The sequence below is a fragment of the Pseudophryne corroboree genome, chromosome 1 (genome assembly GCF_028390025.1).
Source record: "Pseudophryne corroboree isolate aPseCor3 chromosome 1, aPseCor3.hap2, whole genome shotgun sequence".
Lineage (NCBI taxonomy): Eukaryota > Metazoa > Chordata > Amphibia > Anura > Myobatrachidae > Pseudophryne > Pseudophryne corroboree.
In genome coordinates this window covers 68,632,641-68,657,789 of record NC_086444.1, presented here as the reverse complement: position 1 = coordinate 68,657,789, position 25,149 = coordinate 68,632,641, and the positions used below count along the sequence as shown (strand labels likewise).

At 45.1% G+C, this 25,149-nt stretch overlaps 1 protein-coding gene across 3 annotated transcripts in view; it reads right to left on the bottom strand.

Moving 5' to 3' along the window:
• NPR3 (natriuretic peptide receptor 3) overlaps positions 1 to 25,149 on the bottom strand; it is a 183,953-nt gene that overhangs the window by 5,955 nt on the left and 152,849 nt on the right. For 2 of the 3 annotated variants that reach the window (XM_063960487.1, XM_063960470.1), the window contains 2 exons: positions 12,418 to 12,547; positions 2,327 to 2,414 (listed from right to left, as the gene is read on the bottom strand). In XM_063960487.1, coding sequence (XP_063816557.1) covers positions 2,327 to 2,414; positions 12,418 to 12,547 — 218 coding nt within the window. The remainder of the gene's footprint in view (positions 1 to 2,326; positions 2,415 to 12,417; positions 12,548 to 25,149) is intronic. The other variant, XM_063960479.1, reaches the window with a different exon arrangement.

Below are 25,149 nucleotides of genomic sequence, written 5' to 3'. Positions count from 1 at the left end.
TTCCAAATTGAATTAATAAAATAACAAGGACACACTTGGTAAGACTAATAAACATTTGAAATTAAGAAAGTTAGTAAAGATAGGCAATATTCTATAGTACTGGGATGTAAAATAAGTTGGTCCTACTCTAGATAAAAAAAGTAATGTTTACTAAAAGTCTGTTTTCATCAATTTCAAATCAATGGAAATTGATTTAAATCAATGTTGTGTTTCCCGGGGTTAAAAATTAACTAACTGACAAATTTTTATAATCATTTTTAAATATTAGAAAACAGGTGTTTTAAAAACACACCATTGATTTAGATCAATTTTCACTATTTTGAAATTGATGAAAAAAAATCAGTCTTTAGTAAATATACCTCTTACACTCATAATAATTTATATAAATTTATATTTTGAACTGGGCTATTTCCAAGCCAATGATGTAATATAAAAAAATATTTCTTAAAAATAAAAAATACTTTGCATAATATTAAAATATACATTAATAGAAATGTGCAACATTTTCAACTTAAAATTGTTAGGAGGTATAAAACTAATCAAATGTTATATATTATATAAAAAAACTACAAATGTGTAAATGAATTTTTGAAAATAACAATATGAAACGTTCTTCAATCACATATCCACGGAGGGTTCCATTTTTTACATCAATCATCTTGAATTGAGCACATGAAAAGCTAACAAAAGTGACTCAAACCTGCATTTTTTTTTCTATACAGTGGCAAGGTCTAAAAGCTGCAGGTAATCCTCAAGTGTACAGTATGTAAAAAGTAACAGATCTGTGTAACAGTATAGAATATGGATATACAGTACATACAGTATGTGTCCCTCATACACCTATCCATTTTGCGAATCAAGCTCAAGACACCTGGCACAACTCAGTCGTTCTGCTGCAAGTAGCGACTCCCCTGCTTGCATACTTTTTCCCGAATTTTGCACCAAATACCCATTTCAGACCACCAGAAATAACCCAGGTTATTACACGAGAATACACAGCAACCCGGGGACAGACTGATATTCTGCAAAAGGAACAGGGTTTGGACTGCTGAGGACTGGGGTAAAGTCATTTTCTCTGATGAATACCCTTTCAGATTGTTCAAGGCATCTGGAAATATTATTGTCCAGAGAAGGAAAGATGAGCGCTACCATCATTGCTGTGTAATGTCCCGAGACCATTCATGTGAGGGGTGGCTTCTCAGCCAAGGGAGCGGGCTCACAATTTTACCTAAGAACACAGCCATGAATAAAGAACAGTACCTGCTCCAAGAGCAAGTTCTCTCAACAATCCAAGAACAGTTAGCAGTTTGGTGACGAACAATGGCTTTTCCAGCATGATGGAGCACCTTGCCATAAGGCAAAAGTGATAACTAAGTGGCTCTGGGAACAAAACATTAAAATTTTGGGTCCATGGCCAGGAAACGACCCACTGAGAACTTGTGCTCAATCCTCAAGAGGCGGGTGGACAAACAAAAACCCACAGTTTCTGACAAACTCCAAGTATTGAATAAGCAAGAATGGGCGGCCATCAGTCAGTATGTGGCCCAGAAGTTGATTGACAGCATGCCAGGGTGAATTACAGAGGTCTTGAAAAAGAAGGTCAACACTGCAAATATGGACTCTTTGCACAAACTTAATCTATTTGTCAACAAAAGACTTTGACATGAAATGCTTGTAAGTTTACTTCAGTATACCATAGTAACATCTGACATAAAGGGCTAAAAACACTGAAGCAGCAAACTTTGTGAAAACCAATACTGGTCATTCTCAAAACTTTTGGCCATGGCTGTACACAGTAGCAAAAAGATGGCAGACATCTCTCTATATAAATGTATATGATGGTTTGTTAGAAAGCACTCACCACTCTTTTCATGCAGATTTCAAATCACAATTTATTCTAAAAATAATTGTCAATGTTTAGTTGTGAACATAAACATTTTCAAGATATAGTCAGACAAACACGTTACCATCACTACATTCCTCACAAAGCTGTGGTGGAGGTAACATGTGCTTGTTTGAGTGTATATTGAAAAATGTGTATGTTCACACCAAAACGTCGATAAAAGTTTTGCCAATAAATTGTGATTCTAAATCTGCATGAAATGAGTGGTGAGTGCTTTCTAACAAAAAAATAATATAATCTATGTAGCCTGAAGAAAGCGTGGATTTACCTCCAGTGTCTGATGTCCACCCCAGCTCCTACACACACACACACACACACACACACACACACACACACACACACACACACACACACACACACACACACACAGTAAAAAACATAAGTATGTAATAAGAATATGTATTTACAATAATCATACATTACCTGAAAAAGTAAAATGCCATTAACAGTCCTGTGCCCAGAAACGCGCCAACCACAATTCCAGTTACTGCAGATTCTCCTAAACCACCTGCTTAAAGTAACAAGTTTAAAAAGGACATATTATTACCTAAAATAAACATGGGATTAAACTGAATAGATTGTTACAATCCTATATAATAAAATGCAACCACTGCTACTCACGTCTGTTATGTGCGCTGGCGGCCACTAGAGGGCACCCCGACAGGACCAAATGACTCCTATGTGTGCTGCAAGCTTTCACAGGTGAAAGTGATACTGCAGAGAGTTGTTACAGCTTCCTAACATATTGCTGCTAATATTAAGAATTCTGATCTGACTGTTTCACACTTGCTTCATATGGAAAAAGGGAGCTAGAGAGAGAGAGAGAGAGAGAGAGAGAGAGAGAGAGAGAGAGAGAGAGAGAGAGAGAGAGGGGGTAGGGGCAGATGGGGGCTGGGGGGGTGGAGAGTGAGGTAGAGGCAGATAGGGACTGGGGCAGAAAAAGAGAGGGCTGAAGGGTTGTGGAGCTAGGGACTGGGTAGAGAGTGGGGGGTGGGGGAAGTTCGGGACTGGGGGAGAGAGGGGGAGGACTTGGGGTAGATAGAGACCGTGGAGAGAAATGCAGATTTTTATCTATGTACAGCACTAATATATATATATATAAGGCTGACACTGCTCCTCACTTCTATGGGGCTATGGGAGGAATTTAAGTGTGCTGCCCCCTAGTGGCCACTAGATGATGCCTGACAAAGCTTCAATTCAAGTTTTGCTCCGTTCAGACGCAAACAGCCGCCGGTGATGACCTTTCTACCTGCGGACCCCCAAACTGCTCAGCAGAAATTACTGAAAAGTGACCTGTTTGAACGCTTAAATGGTACTTTTCGCGGGTGCAACAATTTTGACGGACTGCTAACTAGTGATTATATAACTCACTGTAACCTTTAAGCGAACTTTGATTAAAAAATAGGATTTTAATTACCTACCGGTAAATCCTTTTCTCGTAGTCTGTAGAGGATGCTGGGGTCCAATTTAGTACCATGGGGTATAGATGGCTCCTTTGAGAACCACTGGCACTTTAAAAGTTTAACAGTGTGGGCTGGCCCCTCCCTCTATGCCCCTCCTACCAGACCCAGTCTAGAAACTGTGCCCGAGGAGACGGACATACTTTGAGAAAAGGAAATACACAGATAGTGGTGAAATTCACACCAGCTCACACATAACAAAAAGAAAAGCCAAGCTAACCAACTCGGAACAATTCAGCAACGGCTGAACCAACAATACTGAAACAAGTAACTATGCAGGAATACTAAGCACTGGGCGGGCGCCCAGCATCCTCTACGGACTACGAGAAAAGGATTTACCGGTAGGTAATTAAAATCCTATTTTCTCTTACGTCCTAGAGGATGCTGGGTTCCAATTTGGTACCATGGGGATTTTCTCTTACGTCCTAGAGGATGCTGGGTTCCAATTTGGTACCATGGGGATGTACCAAAGCTCCCAGTACGGGAGGGAGAGTGCTGAGGTTCCTGCAGATTGACCAAACTTTAGGTCCTCAGAGGCCAAAGTAACGAACTTGAGAACTTAGTAAATGTGTTCGACCCTGACCAAGTAGCTGCTCGACAGAGCCGTAAAGCCGAGACACCCCGGGCAGCCACCCAGGAAGAACCCACCTTACCAGTAAAGTAGGCCTTAACAGAATTTGGAATCGGCAATCCTGCCATTGAATAAGCATGCTGGATAGTAAGCCTGATCCAGTGAGAAATCGTCTGCTTAGAAGCAGGACACCCAATCTCATAAAGGACAAATAGAGCGTCCGATTTCCTGTGACGAGAAGTTCTCTTCACATATATCTTCAAAACCCGCACAACATCCAAGGACTTTGAGCTAATTGAGGTGTCAGTATCCACTGGCACCACAAATGGTTGGTTGATATGAACAGCCGACACAACCTTTGGAAGAAATTGCTGACGCGTTCTGAGCTCAGTTCTATCCTCATGGGAAATCAAGTAGGGGCTCTTGTGCGACAATGCCCCCAATTCTGACACAAGTCCAGCAGATACCAATGCCAACAGTGTGACCGCCTTCCAAGTAAGAAACTTTACGTCCACCTCCCGTAAAGGTTCAAACCAATCTGATTGCAGGAACTGCAGCACCACATAAAGATCCCAAGGTGCCGTAGGAGGCACAAAGGGTGGTTGGATGTGCAGAACTCCTTTCAAGAAAGTCTGAACCTCAGGAATAGCAGCCATTTGTTTCTGGAAGAAAATAGACAAGGCCGAAATATGGACTTTGATTGAGCCCAAGCGTAGGCCCACATCCACAGCTGCTTGCAGAAAGAGGAGAAAATGTCCCAGTTGAAACCCCAAATCCGATGGTAATGTTTAGACGTTGCCCCCTTCCTAGCTTGGATCAGAGTAGGAATAACCTTGTTCGGAATGCCCTTCCGAGCTAAGATCTGGAGTTCAACCTCCATGTCATCAAACATAGCCATGGTAAGTCTTGATAGGCGAACGGCCCCTGTTGTAGGAGGTCCTTGCAAAGCGGAAGAGGCCTCGGAACCTTCTGCAGTAATGCCAGAAGATCCGCATACCAAGCCCTTCTTGGCCAGTCCGGAGCAATGAGGATCGCCGGAATTCCTGTTCTTTTTATTAGTTTGAGAACCCTTGGGATGAGTGGAAATGGAGGGAACACATACAATGACTGGAACACCCATGGAGTCACCAGGGCATCCACCGCCACCGCTTGTGGGTCTCGTGACCTGGAACAGTACCTCCGAAGCTTCTTGTTGAGGCGAGAGGCCATCATGTCTATTTGAGGTACACCCCATCGGCTTGTTACCTCTGCGAACACCTCCGGGTGGAGGCCCCATTCTCCTGGATGGAGATCGTGTCTGCTGAGGAAGTCCGCTCTCCAGTTGTCCACTCCCGGAGTGAAGATCGCCGACAGCGCCAGTGCGTGCCTTTCTGCCTAGAGGAGGATTTTTGTTACCTCTGACATTGCAGCCCTGCTCTTCGTTCCGCCCTGCCTGTTTATGTAGGACACTGCTGTGACGTTGTCCGACTGAACCTAATTGGCTCGATCTTGCAGAAGAAGTGCCACTTGTAGAAGCCCGTTGTAGATGGCCCTTAGTTCCAGAATGTTTATTGGAAGGACAGATTCCTGACTTGACCACCTTCCTTGGAAGTTTTCCCCCTGGGTGACTACTCCCCAACCTCTGAGGCTTGCATCCATGGTTAGAAGAATCTAATTTTGAATTCCGAACCTGCGGCCCTCGAGCAGGTGAGAAGTATGCAGCCACCAGAGAAGTGAAATTATGGCTTTCGATGACAGGCGTATCCGCTGGTGCATGTGAAGATGTGATCCTGACCAATTGTCCAGAAGATCCAGCTGGAAGATCCTTGCATGGAATCTTTCACACTGTAGAGCCTCGTAGGAGGCTAACATCTTCCCCAGAAGGCAAATGCACTGATGAACCGATACCCGGGCTGGTCGCAAGACATCACGGACCATTGATTGGATCACCAACGCTTTCTCCAGTGGTAGAAACACCCTCTGCACTTCCGTGTTGAGTATCATCCCCAGGAAGGGCAGTCTCCTTGTCGGTTCCAAATGTGACTTTGGAAGGTTCAGGATCCACCCATGATCCTGGAGTAGTTGAGTTGAGAGTGCAACACTCTGCAACAGCTTCTCCTTGGAAGATACTTTTATCAGCAGATCGTCCAGATATGGAATTATGTTCACTCCCTGTTTGCGGAGGAGGAACATCATCTCCGCCATGACTTTGGTGAACACCCCCGGTGCCGTGGAGAGGCCGAATGGTAATGTCTGGAACTGATAGAGACAGTCCTGTAGTGCAAACCGTAGATGGGCCTGGTGAGGCGGCCAGATCGGAATGTGAAGGTACGCATCCTTGATATCCAGGGATACTAGGAATTCCCCCTCCTCCAGACCTGAGATCACCGCTCTCAGAGACTCCATCTTGAGTTTGAATTCCCTCAAGTAGGGGTTTAATGACTTTAGGTTTAATATTGGCCTTACCGAACCGTCCGGTTTCGGTACCACAAACAGTGGCGTAAGTTCGTCACAGTCGCCCGGAGGCAAGATAAATATTGGTGCCCCCCTATCTCCTATATTAAGATAAATATATGTATGTATGTATGTATGTATGTATGTATGTATGTATGTATGCGTGTGTGTGTGTGTGTGTGTGTGTGTGTGTGTGTGTGTGTGTGTGTGTGTGTGGAGTGTTCTGAAAAAAATGTATAAACTGTATTTATACATTTAATTGTCTTTTATTTTAAATCACACATTTCTTAGCAGTCATACCCAGGATTAGAATCCATGACCTGTTACACTGACAGCAGACACTTTACTGATGGAGCTATTTGCTCCTGTAGAGGAAGCATGAGAATTCTAAATAACTATAGGAAGTTACGTGTAACTGTCAGAGAAGTATCTTCATATAGTTAAAATTCTCATATTTCCTATACAGGAGCAAACAGCTTCATCAGTAAGGTGCCTGCTTCCAGTGTAATAGGTCGTGGTTTCTAATCCTGGGTGTGATACTTGTAAAATGTGTATATTCAGTATAATAAAGAGGGTGTGATTTGTAAGGTGCAGGGACCAGTGAGGAAGTCGGCCACTGAAAAGACAGCGGCAGCTATCAATTAACTTAATTCAATGGTGTCACAGAATGGGAGGAGAGGTGCCCCCCTTCAGAGCAGGAGCCCGGCGGCAGATGACTCCGTTGCCTCCCAGAGTTCTGCCTCTGACCACAAACAGGTATGAGTATTATCCCTTCGTTTTTAGGTGAGGTGGAACTGGAACATTTACATTTGTTTGAACCAATTTTTGAATGGCTTCCTGTAGGATAGCACTTTCTGTCAGCGAAACTGGTAAGCCTGATTTGAAGAATCTGTGAGGTGGGAGTTCCTGAAACTCCAGTCTGTACCCCTGGGCAACAATATCGGTCACCCAGGAATCCAGGCATGATGACGCCCAGACGTGACTGATATCTTTTAGTCTCGCTCCCACCTGTCTGATCTCCAGGCTGGGAGGTCCACCGTCTGCTGAAGATTTTGAGGAAGCAGAACCTGGTTTCTGTTCTTGGAAACCTGTTGGAGCAGGTTTTCTGGACTTTCCCCGACCTCCTCTAAAGAATGTGGGGTTTTTTTTGGATTTTTTTAATTTAGCGGTTCCGAAAGGAGTGTAGGCGTAAGATAAGACTTACGAGCCGGTGCAGCTACGGAGGGAAGAAAGGCTGACTTACCCGCAGTTGCCATGGATATCCACGCATACAGAGCTTCCCCAAACAGGGCCTGACCTGTGAAGGGTAGGTTCTCCACACTTTTCTTGGATTCCACATCCGCAGTCCATTGGCGTAGCCAGAGTCCTCTGCGTGCCGAGACTACCATGGAAGTAGCCCATGCGTTAAGCAGGTCAATGTCCTTCATGGCCTCCACCATGAAACCTGCAGAATCCTGTATGTGATGTAAAAACAAGTCAATGTCACTCCTATCCATAGTATCTAAATCCTCAAGTAATGTGCCTGACCACTTTACTATAGCTTTAGAAATCCACGCACAAGCAATAGTGGGCCTTAACGCCATGCCTGTAGCCATGTATAGTGATTTGTGCGTAGTCTCAATCTTGCGGTCAGCCCGCTCCTTTAAGGCGGTAGAACCGGGGACAGGTAAAAACCACCTTTTTTGACAATCTAGATACAGAAGCATCAACTACAGGTGGGTTTTCCCACTTTTTTCTGCCCTCTTCAGGGAAAGGAAAGGCTATGAGAATTTTTTCTCTGGGTTTTCCCAGGACTTTTCAAACAAGGAGTTTAACTCCTTAGAAGCAGGTAAAGTAAGCGAGGATTTCTTATTACTGTAAAATAAGATTCTTCTTGCTCAGGCACTATCTCAGAAATATGCAACACATCCCTAATTGCTTCAATCATGAATTTCACCCATTTAGCAAGGGATGCATCTACCCCCCCCCCTTCCCCCTGTATATCCCCATCATCGACCCCAGTATCCAAGTCGGTATCAGTGTCAACTTGCATTATCTGGGCAAGTGTACGTTTTTGAGGGTATGTATGTGGGTCCATAGTAGTAGGGGCTGAATACTTTAAGCCCTCCACAGATTTTTTCAAAACTTGTGTCTCCCTTTCAGTATGTGACATCCTAGTAGAAATCTAGGATATTATTCCCCTTAAAGAATCCACCCATGGGGGTTCGGATTCAGAGGGCTGAGACAGTATATTACATTCCTGAGTACATGAGATAGACTCCTCAGGAGAAGATAAACACTCTGCAGCACAGGATACAGAGTCCTTAGACATGGTAATGTGGGATATACACACTTACACACACATGAAAATGTCAGACACAGTTTCCCCCAAGGTACCTTCAGAGAGACACAGAGTATAAGGAACCAGCCACACCGCGCCCCTGTAGGCAATTATTATGATAAAAGCCCGGCGCTGACTAACTACCATGAATAGAGTAGTTAGTATTGATATCACACTCCCCCCGACATGGCACGCGGCTACCTGCACTAAATGTTTAAACTGGCCTGAGGTTTCCTAGAGCTATCAGCGGGATTAGCCCCTGTTAGCAGTGTAGGGTGATCCGCGCTGGCTCAGGACGCCCCTCACACCGCCTACACAGAGTGTTGCTGAGCCTTCCTGGAGCGCAGCCTGTCAGTACTGCGCTCCCACCCTTGTGCCGCCATACCCGCCGGCGACCCGCTAACCGGGACACCGGCGCTGTACTCACCACTCTTCTTTCTTCTGGCTCTGTGAGGGGGTGGCGGCCGTGCTGCGGGAGTGAGCGGTCTCCTCGTGGGCTTGCGATCAGCACCCTCAGGAGCTCAGTGTCCTGTCAGCGGAGTAGAGAACCATTAACTCTTTAGGAAGTTGGTTCCTACTCCGCCTCTAAGTCCCACGAAGCAGGGAGGCTGTTGCCAGCAGCGTCCCTGTAACCTAACTCTAAAAAATAAAAAACGAAGAAAATGCCTAGGAGCTCCCCTAGTTGTGACCGGCTCCTCCGGGCACATATTCTAAACTGGGTCTGGTAGAGGGGCATAGAGGGAGGGGCCAGCCCACACTGTTAAACTCTTAAAGTGCCAGTGGCTCCCAAAAGACCCATCTATACCCCATGGTACTAAATTGGACGCCAGCATCCTCTAGGATGTAAGAGAAATGAAAACAATCCCATCTTTAACATCCTGTGAGCATTTCGTTATAAAACAAGCCTGGCCAGGTTGCATCATAAAGTCGTGCAAGTCACAGCCATTATTGACTGAGGACCTTACAGCGATGGCAGTTGCCTCTTACTGTATCTTTCCTTTCCGCAAATAGCTGCTAAGATTTTAATTAAAGGTCAGTGACTTTGGAGCGGTGTACAAATGGGTGTGAAATATCCTGCATTCTTTTTTCCTTTCTTGCAAGGAACTGTGTCCGACACCAAAATAACAGTAATAGCAGTGCACATAGGTGGTCATTCAGAGTTGTTCGCTCGTTGCCGATTTTCGCTATGCTGCGATTTGTTGCTAAATGCGCATGCGCATGGTACGCAGAGCGCATGCGCTAAGTTATTTAACGCAAAACTTAGTAGATTTGCTGGTGTTCGTGCAAGGCTTTTCACTGCTGATCGGTGAATGATTGACAGGAAAGGGGCGTTTCTGGGTGGTAACTGAGCGTTTTCCGGGAGTGTGCTAAAAAACGCAGGCGTGTCAGGGAAAAACGCGGCAGTGTCTAGAGAAACGGGGGAGTGGCTGGCCGAACGCAGGGCGTGTTTGTGACGTCAAACCAGGAACTAAACGGACTGAGCTGATCGCAATCTAGGAGTAGGTCTGGAGCTACTCAGAAACTGCAGGAAATTATTTAGTAGCAGTTCTGCTAATCTTTGGTTCGCTATTCTGCTAAGCCAAGATACACTCCCAGAGGGCGGCGGCCTAGCGTGTGCAATGCTGCTAAAAGCAGCTAGCGAGCGAACAACTTGGAATGAGGGCCATAGACTTTTCAATCTGCTTTTTTAGCAGATGGGATTATTACCACCAGACCTCTATGGATTTGCACTGGTACTTGCTGGCTTTGATGAACGAAAAGATTGCATCTCAGAACTTTCATATATCCAGTATAAAAGATTCCACTTCTTTTATGGGTTTTATTGATTCATTTGTTTATTGAGCATAAACTCTGTTGGGCACATTTGGACTTGAATGTGCACATACAGTACCTCTATGCATTTCTGTACTGCAGGACACTCTTTATATATATTCTTTAAGTCAGCTCTTTTGCCTTCCAGTATAATCTCTACTCTGATGACAATCATAGCTACTTCTCTTCCGATGACCTTTCCCCCTCTCTCCTCACTTGTATCTCCAGCTGCCTCTCTTTATTTCCTCCTCGTTGTCTCAGTGCCTTCTTAAATTTGTGTCTAAGACTGAACTGATAATCTTCCCACCCTCCCGAATAACCTCACCTCCCACAATTTTATTATCTATGATAAATGTCATTATCAATATCACCACCATCTCCTCTAGCCCACAAGTGCGCTGTCTTGGCATTATTCTTGAAGGGATCTAGTTATGTGACCGGCAGTCAGGAGAACCCCGGTCACAATACGACGCCTGCTTCCCGACCCCTCAAAAACCCAACCGTTGGCATGCCGACTAACAGGGGCTATTCCCGGTGTCTGTATGGTGACCCCAAATGCCGGTCACCTATACCCAACCCTTCTTGACTTCTCCCTCTCTTTCAAATCACACGTTTAGTATGTTTCACAGTCCCGCCATTTCCATCTCAAAAATATAAGAATCAGACGTCTCACCCTGGAATCAACTTAGACCCTCATCCACTCACTGGTCATCTCTTGGACTGGACTACTGTAACCTTCTCTTATCTGGTCTACCTGTCTGCCGCCTCTGTCCACTCCAATCTGTGCCCAATGCTGCTGCCTAGCTCATCTTCCTCTGTAAATTTACTAAAGTTTGCCTTCCCTCTCCTATAAATCCTACACTGGCTCCCCTTCCGCTTTAGAACTCAATTCAAACTTCTCACACTCCTAAAACCCTCACCCAATCCTCTCCCATTTACATCTCTGACCTTATATCTCTTCACACTTCAGTCTGCCCAATTCACTCTACTAATGAAGGCCACCCCTCCTCACAACTGATAACTTACTCCTGCTCTACCTCCCAGATTTTACTCCCTACCACTGGAGCTCTCATTATCAGACTCACCACCTTTCTACAAATCTTCAAATGAGCACTCAAGAACCACTTCAAGAAAGCCTTCCAGCTATTATCCTAACTCACTACTCCATGCTCCTTGCTCACTGTCTCTCCCTTCTGTGTCAACCTTGCAAGCTCTCACAAGTGGTGCCCTCTTCCCTCTGGTGCTTTTCCTTCCCTTACTTATACCATAATCTCCATCCACTGCCTACAAAGGCACGGCTTATGGGAGAACTGGTATCAGAACTGGAGAGTAAAAGCATTCCTGGGTGGTGTCTGGGTTGTGACCTGAAGGGACTGCAATAAAAACCAAACAATTGTGGGCATGTTATGGGAGTGTCACAGGACTGTCACTGAAAGCGGGAGACGTTGTCAGACACATAGTCACTTCTACAGAGGCCATGTTGACAGAGACACTACACCTACCATACCCAGGTGCAGTGATATTGGTGAACTCAATGGTGCACAGATGGTGGGCTGTCTAGAACCAACAACGTTGCTACTGCAAGCAGGGATGCAGAGTATGGGTATCTCAGGGCTTGCATGTTTCGGCATAGGGTAGTGCTCAAGGAGAAGACTAAAACTAGCATTTTCTCAAATGCAACCTCCAGCAACTGGCACTAGAGCAGATGCAGCATTTGCAGAGTCACGTCCCAGGTGTCATTAGTATGTGTGTTATGTGGAGCGCCTCATACAAAACCTTTTTTAGTTCATATCTGTATTTTCCATTACAAGCCGGATCTGGATGTCAAGCAGCTGTACAGAACACTCTGCTCCAGTATAACCTTCATGGATCAACTCTATGCTCCATGCATAAAGATTCAATTAATAAAATTACTTACATGTTTTACATGGAGTCAGTTGTTCAAACACTTTGTTCTCTTCCAGTCTTATCCTCCCAGACCCCCACAGAAGCTTCACGTTTGGTCGAACGTCAAAATATCCCTGAATTCCAAAATAGTCTCCAATGACCTAATGACAACATATAGAGTTATATATGAGTTGCGACATATCTTCTTCAGAAGGAACAGAAGATAAAAATAAGAACACACTTCACAATATTACAGTATATACAGCAACAGATTTTGCTGCCTAGTAGCTGTATATCTTATAGTAAACACAAAGTGATACATAAAGCATTAGGGGAGTTTCGAAAAAGGAAAACTATAACACAAATATAGTATATTCTATACATTATTTTTAAAGCAATACATCCATAAATCTAAAATATATTAAACATATTATCGACTGAAGTGTATGCAATGTGCCCATCACATAAACTTAAATATTAGTATAATAATAAAGACACTGATGTAAACTGGCAGGTAAATGGGCAGCTAGTCATTTATTTAAAGGTTAAATTAATAAAGAGTATAGGGGGCCAAGAAAGGACGGCCAAAATCAGCAGAGCCCATTGACGCAGATGCCCTTAGAAACACAAACCATGGTATGCAACTCCCCCTTCTAAACTTGACTAACCCAACCCGTAAGGGTGGTGGTGCTGCCCCCATAAGGGGGGTACAGCTATTAACTAGTCCCTGAAGGTGAGTGCGGCCAAAATAATGACACGAGCAGCTGATTTACAGTACCATTCTTTCCTGCTTAAAAAAGCTAACAAACTAAAAGAACACCACAAAAGAGAAGGGAGGCTAGCTAAGCTTCAGGCGATCAAAGAGGCCTGGGCTTTAAAGCCTTGGCCATAAACAATCTGCTCCAAACACACCCATGAAACAGTGACCAGATGTGACTAGCACGTAAGGGGTTAGAATTGTTTTGCCGGCGGTCGGGATCCCGGAGCTCAGCCTACCGACCCCAGGATCCCGGCCGCCAGAATGCCGGTGGGGCAGGGCGAGTGTAATGAGGTTCTGTCCCCAATGTATGGGTGTTGTGAAATAGTCCCTGTGTGTCGGCATGCCGATCGACGGCTTTGCCAGCGATCGGGTTTCCGGCATCGGCATCCTGACCGACGGGATCTCGACCGCCGGTCGTGTGACCGCATCCCCATTGGCCAGACCCCTCACCTTGTGGTTTAATTCACATCAGGCTTATTGAGGCTTCTGTTCTTTTTGTTTACTGTATTGACACACACATCTGCCATACAATCCTACATGATTAGTCAGTCTTGTAGAGCAACAGAATGTTAAGTTGACATAGCTTTAATGTTTTGGCCAAAGACGCAGATCATACCAATAAATGTATTGCACTTATAGCAGGATAGTATTTGCTAAATGATGGGGCCTGCTGGCCAATGACTAAACTGAGGAGTCATTTTGCCAAAATGAATTAAACACTATGCAATAACCTTAAGTTGTGACTAGATCTGTGACATGCTTCCCTATTGGAAGCACCATCTGCCAATCACATGCTGGACTGTGATTGGCTTTCTGCCAGCTCTAAGGGCAGCAGCAGATGCAGCTCCTAGAAGGTGTGGGATGGAAGGGAGGGGGGGATGTTGTGCATGCACAAGTTTCCCTGCCAGCCGCTATGCAGTTCTATAGGCTGCAGCTGACGCAGCCCATAGAAGCCTGTGCGCAAGTGCAACGCTGTGGCGTTTGTCTTTCTTCTCCCACGACTGACTGTGGCTTGTGCGTATGCTAAAGCCTGTTTTTTTTATATATTTCTTATTCCCACTTCCCTCAGGGTGCTGCAGTGTGACCGGTGCGGGCACAGCCTCAGGAGGTGCGGGCAGAGCAGCGGGTGGTGTCTGCAGCCCCCCTAGAGATAGCAGGTAGGGCAAAACCTCCAAACAGACTGGCCTCTAGTGTCAGGTAAATGTTTGCACATCGCAGACAATTTTTGCAATTTGGTGGGCTATGAACCCTACTGGTTGAATTTCTGAAATTTCAGCACCGACGGTGTAATGGTTAGCATTACTGCCTCACAGCACTGAGGTCATGGGTTCGATTCCCACCATGGCCCTAACTGTGTGGAGTTTGTATATTCTCCCCGTGCTTGCGTGGGTTTTCTCCGGGTACTCCGGTTTCCTCCCACAATCCAAAATATACTGGTAGGTTAATTGGCTCCCAACAAAATTAACCCTAGTGTGAATGTGTGTGCGTGTACATGTGGTAGGGAATATAGATTGTAAGCTCCACTGAGACAGGGACTAAGGTGAATGGCCAAATATTCTCTGTAAAGCGCTGCGGAATATGTGTGCGCTATATCAGGGCCGTTTCTAGACAATTTGGCTCCCAGTGCGAGATTTCAAAATGCGCCCCCCCCCCCCCCCCCCCATTGCTCTAAAAAAAAAAAAAAAAAATTGTGCCCCCCCCCCCCCCCCATAAAAAGAAAAAGCATGCGCGCGCCGTAGGCGCGCGCGCTCCCGACAAGGGTGTGTGGCCTGATTAAGATGGGCGTGGTCTCATTAAAGTGGGCATGGCCTCATCTAATATCATCACACCCACCACAGTGGGGAAAAAATAAAAATAAAAAAGTCCCCTTTTTACACATTACAGCAGGCAAGTGTCCCCATATTACACAGCGCGGCAGGCAGGTGTCCCCATTTTACACAGCGCGGCAGGCAGGTGTCCCCATTTTACACAGCGCGGAAGGCTGGTATCCCCATTTTACACAGTACGCAGGCAGGTATCCCCATTTTACACAGTACGCAGGCAGGTGCCCCCATTTTACACAGTACGCAGGCAGGTGCCCCCATTTTACACAGTACGCAGGCAGGTGCCCCCATATTACACAGTACGCAGGCAGGTGCCCCCATATTACACAGTACGCAGGCAGGTGCCCCCATATTACACAGTGTGGCAGGCAGGTGTCCCCATAGGCAGGTGCCCCCATATTACACAGTGTGGCAGGCAGGTATCCCCATAGGCAGGTGCTCCCATATTACACAGTGTGGCAGGCAGGTATCCCCATAGGCAGGTGCCCCCATATTACACAGTGTGGCAGGCAGGTATCCCCATAGGCAGGTGCCCCCATATTACACAGTACGCAGGCAGGTGCCCCCATATTACACAGTACGCAGGCAGGTGCCCCCATATTACACAGTACGCAGGCAGGTGCCCCCATATTACACAGTACGCAGGCAGGTGCCCCCATATTACACAGTACGCAGGCAGGTGCCCCCATATTACACAGTACGCAGGCAGGTGCCCCCATATTACACAGTACGCAGGCAGGTGCCCCCATATTACACAGTACGCAGGCAGGTGCCCCCATATTACACAGTACGCAGGCAGGTGCCCCCATATTACACAGTGTGGCAGGCAGGTGTCCCCATAGGCAGGTGCCCCCATATTACACAGTGTGGCTGGCAGGTATCCCCATAGGCAGGTGCCCCCATATTACACAGTGTGGCAGGCAGGTATCCCCATAGGCAGGTGCCCCCATATTACACAGTGTGGCAGGCAGGTATCCCCATAGGCAGGTGCCCCCATATTACACAGTGTGGCAGGCAGGTATCCCCATAGGCAGGTGCCCCCATTTTACACAGTGCGGCAGCGGCAGGCAGGTTTCAAGCTGAGGAGAAGGAAGGGGGAGAGAGAGAGAATACTTACGTCTTCCCGCTCTTCGGTCCCGCCGCCTCACGTCCCTCGCGCCGGCCGCCTCCTCCTTCTTGCTTCTCGTTCTCCTTGTCGCCTCTCCCGAGCGCTCCTGCTCGGGGGGCGGGGCTTTGCGGAATGACGCGTTTGCGTCGTGACGTCACGACGCAACGCGTCATTACGCGAAACTCCGCCCCCCGAGCAGGAGCGCTCGGGAGAGGCGACAAGGATTAACAAAGTGCCGCGGCGGGCGCCCCGTGCGGTTGCACGGCTCGCCCGCCCCTAGAAACGGCACTGCGCTATATAAATAACTGGTAATAATAATAATAATATTTTGACTATCAGTATTCGTACTGCTAGAGTGTGCACCTGTATTTTCCTTTTCCTACATCGTACTACAAGTATCAGCATGGTCTCTTATTATATTTAAAAATAGGGTGTACAGTCCCCCATCCTCCCTTCCTTTCCTAATGAAATAGCATTCATACAATCCAATGCAACAGTGCCCCTAGTGGCTATATCATTGTGGATATTTGTAATACAAAATCTTGGCTGACAATTCTTTAAAAAAGGTCTTTAAACAATTTTCTGTATGTCACCACAGGACATTTAAAGCCAGGTGGGTGAAGAAGCTAATTGGATCCAGTCTACAGGTACTGTAATGCTAATGCTTATAGCTACATGTAATTAGTGCTCAAGGCTTAATAAAAACGTTTTATTAAGTTTTTGAGGCTGTACAAATAAACATATAACTAAGTCATAATATATTACTGAAGAAAGAAACTTAGTATTTGACGGCATATAAGAACCACTTGGTCATCTAGTCTGCCCTAAACACATGCACATACTTAAACACTAGGGTTAATATTTTACTATATTTTTGGATTGTGGGAGGAAACCAGTGTAACCGGAGGAAACCCACATAAGCGTTGGGAGATTATACAAACTCCACACAGGACCATGGTGGGAATCGAACCCACGACCTCAGTGCTGTGAGGCAATAATGCTAAGCATTACCCCAGCCGTTCTGCTTATGTTGTGAAGAGGTTTGTGAAGGTGCTAACCCAGTGGTCCCCAAAATGGGTGCCTTGCGGAACTTGCATGGCCATTATGGGTTGGTGGTCCAGGTCCAAATCAAATTATGTATGGTCAATGTGATAGGCAAAACCAGTGCTGGTGGCTTCCATTCATAGTATATGGTGGACCAAGCACAACCCTCTCCACTACCACATAACTGAACCCAAGGATGACATAGAAAGCACAGCTTACGTAATTTAAGCAATTTTGCTGAATTTCTCAATATGGCCTAGGTGTGCTGTGGAAAAAATCTGGGTAGTGTAAATATAAAAGCTATTCCAAATTAAAGGAGAAGATTATCTGCATATTCCTTGTTATAATAAGATGTGTCAAGTGTCCTTGTCCACATGGTAATTCCCCCTACGCAGGAGAATGTGTCCTACTTCAGTGCGACACATCATTTTAAGTTACAGTACATTGACTTCTCACAACATCTGCCACTAGGTGTCCACACTGCACCATTTACTTGCAATTTCATCCAGAGCTTCTTAGCAGACAAACTCTGCCTGGTGGGTCCCTACGTAGAGTGATCAGCAAAGCTTGGGTCTCTCACTTGGCTCTATTCATCGAGATAGAGGCTAGCCAAAAAGTAAACAGTAATATTAAAAGTAAATAATTCTAACATTTTTCCTATATGTAAAAAATACAGCAAATGTAATAGGTAAATGGGAGCCTAGATTTTATTATTTTAATTTCTGTTTGTGGCTTATTTTACTAAATTGTGGTTGGAGCATGTTTAGACTGTGGTAGGAACATGTACATGATTAACACAGGCCGGTACTGTGTAGCCCAAGTGTGACTGATCCTTAAGTAATCATCATTTAATGATAATATTTCAGAATTTGATTCCATTCCGTAAAAACCGAGAGAACACAATGAATGTTTGCATTTTTGCCCGTCGCATATTTTCCCTTAAGAATGTCAATTATGTGAAAACACTTAAGGAGAGCCAGCAAAATTTGCTTGGGTTTATTAAAACACTGTAAAAGTTTCATGACAATAAAAGTTCTTTATTGGTCTAGTGAAGTCTGAAGAGGGATTTTGATCTGCGTCTGGCTGAGGTACTGTATACTCTTGGAAGCAATTTTACATTCGCAGCAGTCTGGTTTTAACATTGAATGTGCTGAGTTTCTGAATTATCCAATGAAAGCGAAACACAGGAGACCTGTGACAGCTACAGGTAAGACCAGCCGTATTCAATGGGTGGTACTTTATCTCCGTCCACTTTATCTCTCTCCAAGGCTTAGTACAAAGACCTCAAAGTACCAACCAATCAGCTTCTAACTGTCACTTTACAGGCTGTGTTTGAAAAGTGACAGTTGGGAGCGGATTGTACTTGATGAGTATACTTGACTACTCCTCTGGAATGTACTGTAGACTCTGGAATTTCTGTGAGTTTTCCCAGAAGACTAGGCTACACTCATGGATCAAGATTATGGGGCAGATGTATTAAGAGAGAGGAAGTGGATGGAGATAAAAAGTACCAACCAACCAGCTCCTGTCATTTTTCAAACACAGCCTGTAACATGGCAGTTTGGAGCGGACTGGCTGGTGCTATGGGGTCTATTTACGAAGCATTGGACGGAGATAAGATGGACGGAGATAAAGTACTTGCATCACCAGGCAGTAGCTGTCAGGTTGCGATTGCGAATTGCATTATGCACAGTGGGGGCAAAGCCAAACACAGTCTGTAACATGGTAGGTAGGAGCTGGATGGTTGGTACTTTCTCACCGTGCAATTTACCACTCTCCAAGGCTTGCTAAATCTGGGCCTTAGTTTGCAAATCCACATGCCTTGCTGTCTTCATATATCAGAAAGAAGGCCAATGAAGAACTTTACTTTTAGTACATGATAGATCAATATAACAGATCAAAAAAGAGATCATAGGAGCAGTGGCGAATTTCCCATTAGGCATGGGAGGCATGCGCCTAGGGGCGGCAACTTGTTTGGGGGCACACTTAGATGCTTGCATTGGATCTGGCAGTCCCGAAATATACCAGTAACTGCAAAATATTTCCACTGTATTATTTATTTATTTATTTATTAACAGTTTCTTATATAGCGCAGCAAATTCCGTTGCGCTTTACAATTTGAAATAACAATAACAATAACAAACTGGGTGATAACAGTCATAGAGGTAGGAAGGCCCTGCTCGCAAGCTTACAACCTATAGGGAAATAGCACCTTTCCTTGTGTACATATGCCTATCTATTGCATAGAATGAGAAGACATGTGAGAATATGTGTGGACTGTACAGAGTGGATGCAATTTGATAGGAAGGTTTAGGAAAGTTATCTGGGCGGTTCTGGAATTTGATACGCTTGCCTAAAGAGGTGAGTTTTCAGGGAACGCTTGAAGGTTTGGAGACTAGAGGAGAGTCTTATTGTGCGTGGTAGGGCATTCCACAGAGTGGGTGCAGCCCGATGAAAGTCCTGCAGTCGTGAGTGGGAGCGAGTAATGAGTGTGGATAAGAGACGCAGGTCTTGTGAAGAGCGAAGAGGTCGGGTTGGGAGATATTTTGTGATAAGCGAAGTGATGTACTTCAGTGTAGTTTGGTTAATGGCCTTGTGTGTGAGTAAAAGTATTTTATATTGAATGCGGTAGAGTATAGGTAACCAATGGAGGGACTGACAGAGTGGATCTGCAGACGATGAACGTCTAGCGAGGAAGATAAGCCTTGCCGCTGCATTCAGAATGGATTGTAGTGGTGAGAGTCTTGTTTTGGGAAGACCAGTTAGGAGACTATTGCAATAATCAATGCGGGAGATAATGAGAGCGTCGATTAGAGTTTTAGCAGTGTCTTGTGTAAGGTATGGTCGTATTTTGGATATGTTTTTTAGATGCATGTAACATGATCTTGAGACAGATTGAATGTGGGGAACAAAGGACAGATCAGAGTCAAGGATGACACTTAGGCAGCGAGCTTGTGGGGTAGGGATGATAGTCGAGTTTTCAACAGTGATAGAGATATCAGGTTGGTACCTACTATTGGGCGGTGGAAATATAATTAACTCTGTCTTTGAAATATTCAGTTTGAGGTGGCGAGATGTCATCCAGGATGAGATAGCAGAAAGGCATTCAGTGACACGGTCCAGTACAGATAGGGAGAAGTCAGGGGAGGATAGGTAGATTTGAGTATCTTCTGCGTACAGATGATACTGAAAACCAAAAGTGCTGATTAGTTTACCAAGAGAGGAGGTATAGATAGAGAAAAGCAGAGGACCCAAGACTGAGCCTTGCGGTACTCCAACTGAAAGAGGTAGCGAAGAGGAGGTAGATTCAGAGAAGCGAACACTGAAGGAGCGATTAGATAGGTACGATAGGAACCAAGAAAGGGCTGTGTCTTTAAGACCTAGGGATTGTAGTGTCTGTATGAGAAGAGAGTGGTCAACAGTGTCAAATGCAGCAGATCGATCTAGAAGAATAAGTAGTGAGTAGTGGCCTTTAGACTTCGTAGTGACCAAATCATTAACCACTTTAGTCAGTGCTGTCTCTGTGGAATGTTGGGAACGGAAGCCTGACTGAAGTGGGTCCAACAAAGTGTATGAGTTAAGAAAGTGTGTGAGTTGAGTGTAGGCAAGTCTCTCAAGTAGCTTAGAGAGACAAGGGAGCTGAGAGATAGGGCGGTAGTTTGAGAGAGCATTAGGGTCAGAATTTTGTTTTTTTTAAATGGGAGTAATCACTGCATGCTTGAAGAGTGAAGGAAAAATACCAGTAGAGAGAGAGAGATTACAGATGTTAGTTAAGGTAGGGATGAGCACCAGAGACAGAGCTGTACTGTCCCATATGCCACCTTGAATGTAGTGTAAATGGGTAGGATGCGCACATACTGCCCCTGTAAGCTGTCCTACTTAGTAAATATGTATACATACTGTTATTAAAATGTTAAAGTTAGTGGCTGTTTTTATTATTCTATTAAATTGTATATCATCAAATTTTTTAAAAATAATAAAATTAGGCAGGTGGGTGGAGGCCATTACTGTTGTGCCTAGGGGCACCCTCACCCCAAAATCCACCCCTGCATAGGAGGAGATCACAGGGGAAGGATATGGGCAAGAGAATTTGGCAGGATGATTTAATCTGCAAACTCCTGTGTCACAAAGAAGGATATATATACCCATGGGAAAGAATATCAGGAGCCGTAGCGCAAAGATAAACCGTATGTACAAATGAATAATCTCTCAACCAGCAAATAACTAGCCTTTGACAAGTTGTCACACAAAACAGCACATTAATGACCAACTTCAAATTAGCACAGCGCCCCTGGCTAGTATTAAACGGTCACACAGATAAAGTCAGTAATAAGCAATAGCTTTTAGGGATGCACGGGCCATTTGCTTCTACCTCAAACAACCCACCGTATAAAACTGTGCGCTTGCTACTAAACTGAAAGCGGCATAATCTGTACACTAAGGGGGTCATTCCGAGTTGTTCGCTCGTTGCCGATTTTCGCTATATTGCGATTAGTCGCTTACTGCGCAAGGTTCGCAGAGCGCATGCGCTTAGTTATTTTACACAAAAGTTAGGTATTTTACTCACGGCATAACAAGGATTTTTCATCGTTCTGGTGATCGTACTGTGATTGACAGGAAGTGGGTGTTTCTGGGCGGAAACTTGCCATTTTCTGGGCGTGTGCGAAAAAACGCTGGGGTTTCTGGGAAAAACGCGGGAGTGTCTGAAGAAACGGGGGAGTGTCTGGGCGAACGCTGGGTGTGTTTGTGACGTCAAACCAGGAACGAAACTGACTGAGCTGGTCGCAATGGCTGAGTAAGTCTGGAGCTACTCAGAAACTGCTAAGAAATTTCTATTCGCAATTCTGCTAAGCTAAGATACACTCCCAGAAGGCGGCAGCTTAGCGTGTGCAATGCTGCTAAAAGCAGCTAGCGAGCGAACAACTCGGAATGAGGGCCCAAGTGAATAAAAGTCCATGTACTGTGCTCAGCACAAAGGGGGTAATTCCAAGTTGATCGCAGCAGGAATTTAGTTAGCAATTGGGCAAAACCATGTGCACTGCAGGGGAGGCAGATATAACATTTGCAGAGAGAGTTAGATTTGGGTGGGTTATTTTGTTTCTGTGCAGTGTAAATACTGGCTGCTTTATTTTTACACTGCAATTTAGATTGCAGATTGAACACACCACACCCAAATCTAACTCTCTCTGCACATGTTATATCTGTCCCCCCTGCAGTGCACATGGTTTTGCCCAATTGCTAACTAAATTCCTGCTGCGATCAACTTGGAATTACCACCAATGTATTCCATTTCTGTAGCTAAAGTAATTGTCTCAAGTGACCTTTAATGCTTGATATCAGATCCGGAACGATTTGGCCAATTTACATACGTAATTCCTATATTATATGCGATCAGTTAAAGCTTAAATGCTGCAAATGAGTCAATCAAGCCTATTACTTTCAATGCTGCTCTCCTGCTAAGGTCAGGGGAAAGGAGGGCTAGGCATTTAGGCTGCTACAGTTTCAGCATGGGACAGACTGACATCAATATTCTTGCAGGTCAAGGGAAGTTTCCTGGCTCGGCCCTGATATTGCATAAAATGTAACACATCCAGCCGTAGCAGAACAAGCATATAATTGTTATGTATAGCATAAGCATTATCAGGGGAATAATACAAAGCCAAAACAGAAAATGCTTCAGTACTTGCACCGTGAATGTCATACATGTTATTGGAACCACCTGTTTTTCCCCCGGTTTCAGTGCAATAGTATAAAGGAATCCCAGTGATTCTAAAAGCGCCTTTAAAGTAAAAGCTCCACTGATGACTTTAACTTATTAAAGGAAAAGCGTCAACAAAAGAAAACATCCAACTCTCCTTCCCCAACTAATGGTCTGTGGTCATTTCTGGCAACCCCAGATTCTTATGCCCAGAGCCGGATTAAGGCTATGGGGGGCCTGGGGCGCTTCAAACGGGTTCACTACGATCTGCCGGCGGCCGGCCTCCCGGCGACCAGCATACCGGCGCCGGGAGGCCGGCCGCCGGCTTACCGACAGTGTGGCGAGCGCAAATGAGCTACGCGCGCCACACTATTTTATTCTCCCTCCAGGGGGGTCGTGGACCCCCACAAGGGAGAATAAGTGTCGGTATGCCAGCTGTCGGGCTCCCGGCGCCGGTATGCTGGTCGCCGGGAGCCCGACCACCGGCATACTGAAGACCACCCCTTCAAACAAGGGGGCCCCTAACAGAGGCAGGGAGATCAAATATATGTATAGATATATATTATATCAGGAGACCGCCGGTTACAAAACTGACGGCTACATTTCGCTTCCTTCACAATTCCTAGAGTCGGTATGTCGACTAGAAGGGACTATTCCCACTCGTGCGTGTCCACGACACCCATAGAGTGGGAATAGAACCTGTGGCGAGCGCAGAGCAGCTTGCCACTTAGCCCCGCCGGGCATCTAAATGCTGAGATCCCACCTTCGGTATGGTGACCGGCGGTCTCCAAACCGCTGGTCACACAATACCAATATATATATATATATATATATATATATATATATAAAAGGAAGGGATGGGGGTAGCGACCAATGGTGTCTATAAATAATTACAAGATATTTAAAAATATATAAAATATAAACATTTATTTAACAAAACTTTTTCTAAAAATGGGATAAAAAGCATATACACATTCATATAAAAGCAATAAAGTATTAAAGTGCTTATCTGAGTCAGAGGTCAATTGAATGCCCAACGCGTTTCGTCATAGAGACTTCATCAATAAAAATATATATATGTGTATATATATATATATATATATATATATATCTCAAAGGCATGATGTCTGGCTTTCCCCCTGCATGAACAATGCTGCAGCGGTTGCCCACCGGATGTTGAGCTGGGTGGCCGCACAAATAAATCCACAATTGTCCCAATGGTGCAGCACTCCTGGCGTCTAAGTAATATCACTGTCTTAGGGATAAGTTTGGCAATGTTTCAGTGCCCTTTCATCAATAGTGGTATTACTTAGATGTCAGGAGTGCTGCACCATTGGGACACTATGTACATACATACACCTGCATATACAGTATATGTTTACACATGCATATATATATATATATATATATACACACACACACACACACACCTATATATACATATATACACACATTACCCACACACATAATTACACACACACACACACACACACACACACACACACACACACACACACACACACACACAGCAATAAAATTACAATTTAACACAGCAGCAGATAAAAAAAACAACAACAAACAATAGACCCAGCTTACTTTTTGATCTGCTGCTGGCTGGCTGCTGGTGAGACAGGAGAGCAGCTACAGCTCGCTCCCCCACGCAACCCCTCTGGCTCCACACTTCTTCCTTGCAGCCTGCGCGCCCAGCCAGTGACTGAGCCGCAGGCTGCTACTACTTCTCACCCATTGGACAGCTGAACCGTTGCTCAGCTGTCCCTTACTTCATGAAATGCCGGCGCTAGCGCTGTTAGGTTGCCAGGGCAACCCACGGGGGACGCGCGGGGTCCGGGAGGCCAGTGCTGCAGGTCGGATCGCTAACAGAGATCCGATCTGTGGCTGGCGGCGGGGGGCCCTTTTAGAAAGGGGGGCCCGGGGTACATACCCCCTGGGCCCCCCCCCCTTAATCCGGCTCTGCTTATGCCTTCATAAGCGATGAGGGGCTACTTAGTAAATAGCGAAAAGTCCAATATCTAGCGGAAATGGGTGTCCAAAGAAAAATATAATAAATGTCTAAACATGAAGAAACGTTCATTTATTCACATAGATCATCGCTGTTTCGATTCGTCCTCCGATTCATTTTCAAGACAAGCAACAGATCAAATACCATATAGACAGACAATTCAACTCCCATGCCCATTAGAGACACATACAAGAACAACCTCAGATACTAGAGTTAAAATGAAAAAAAAAATAAACCCCATAGGGGCTACGTAAAACCAAAGCATCCTGTCGACGTTTTGATTGGACGTAGCCCCTATGGGGTTTAGTTT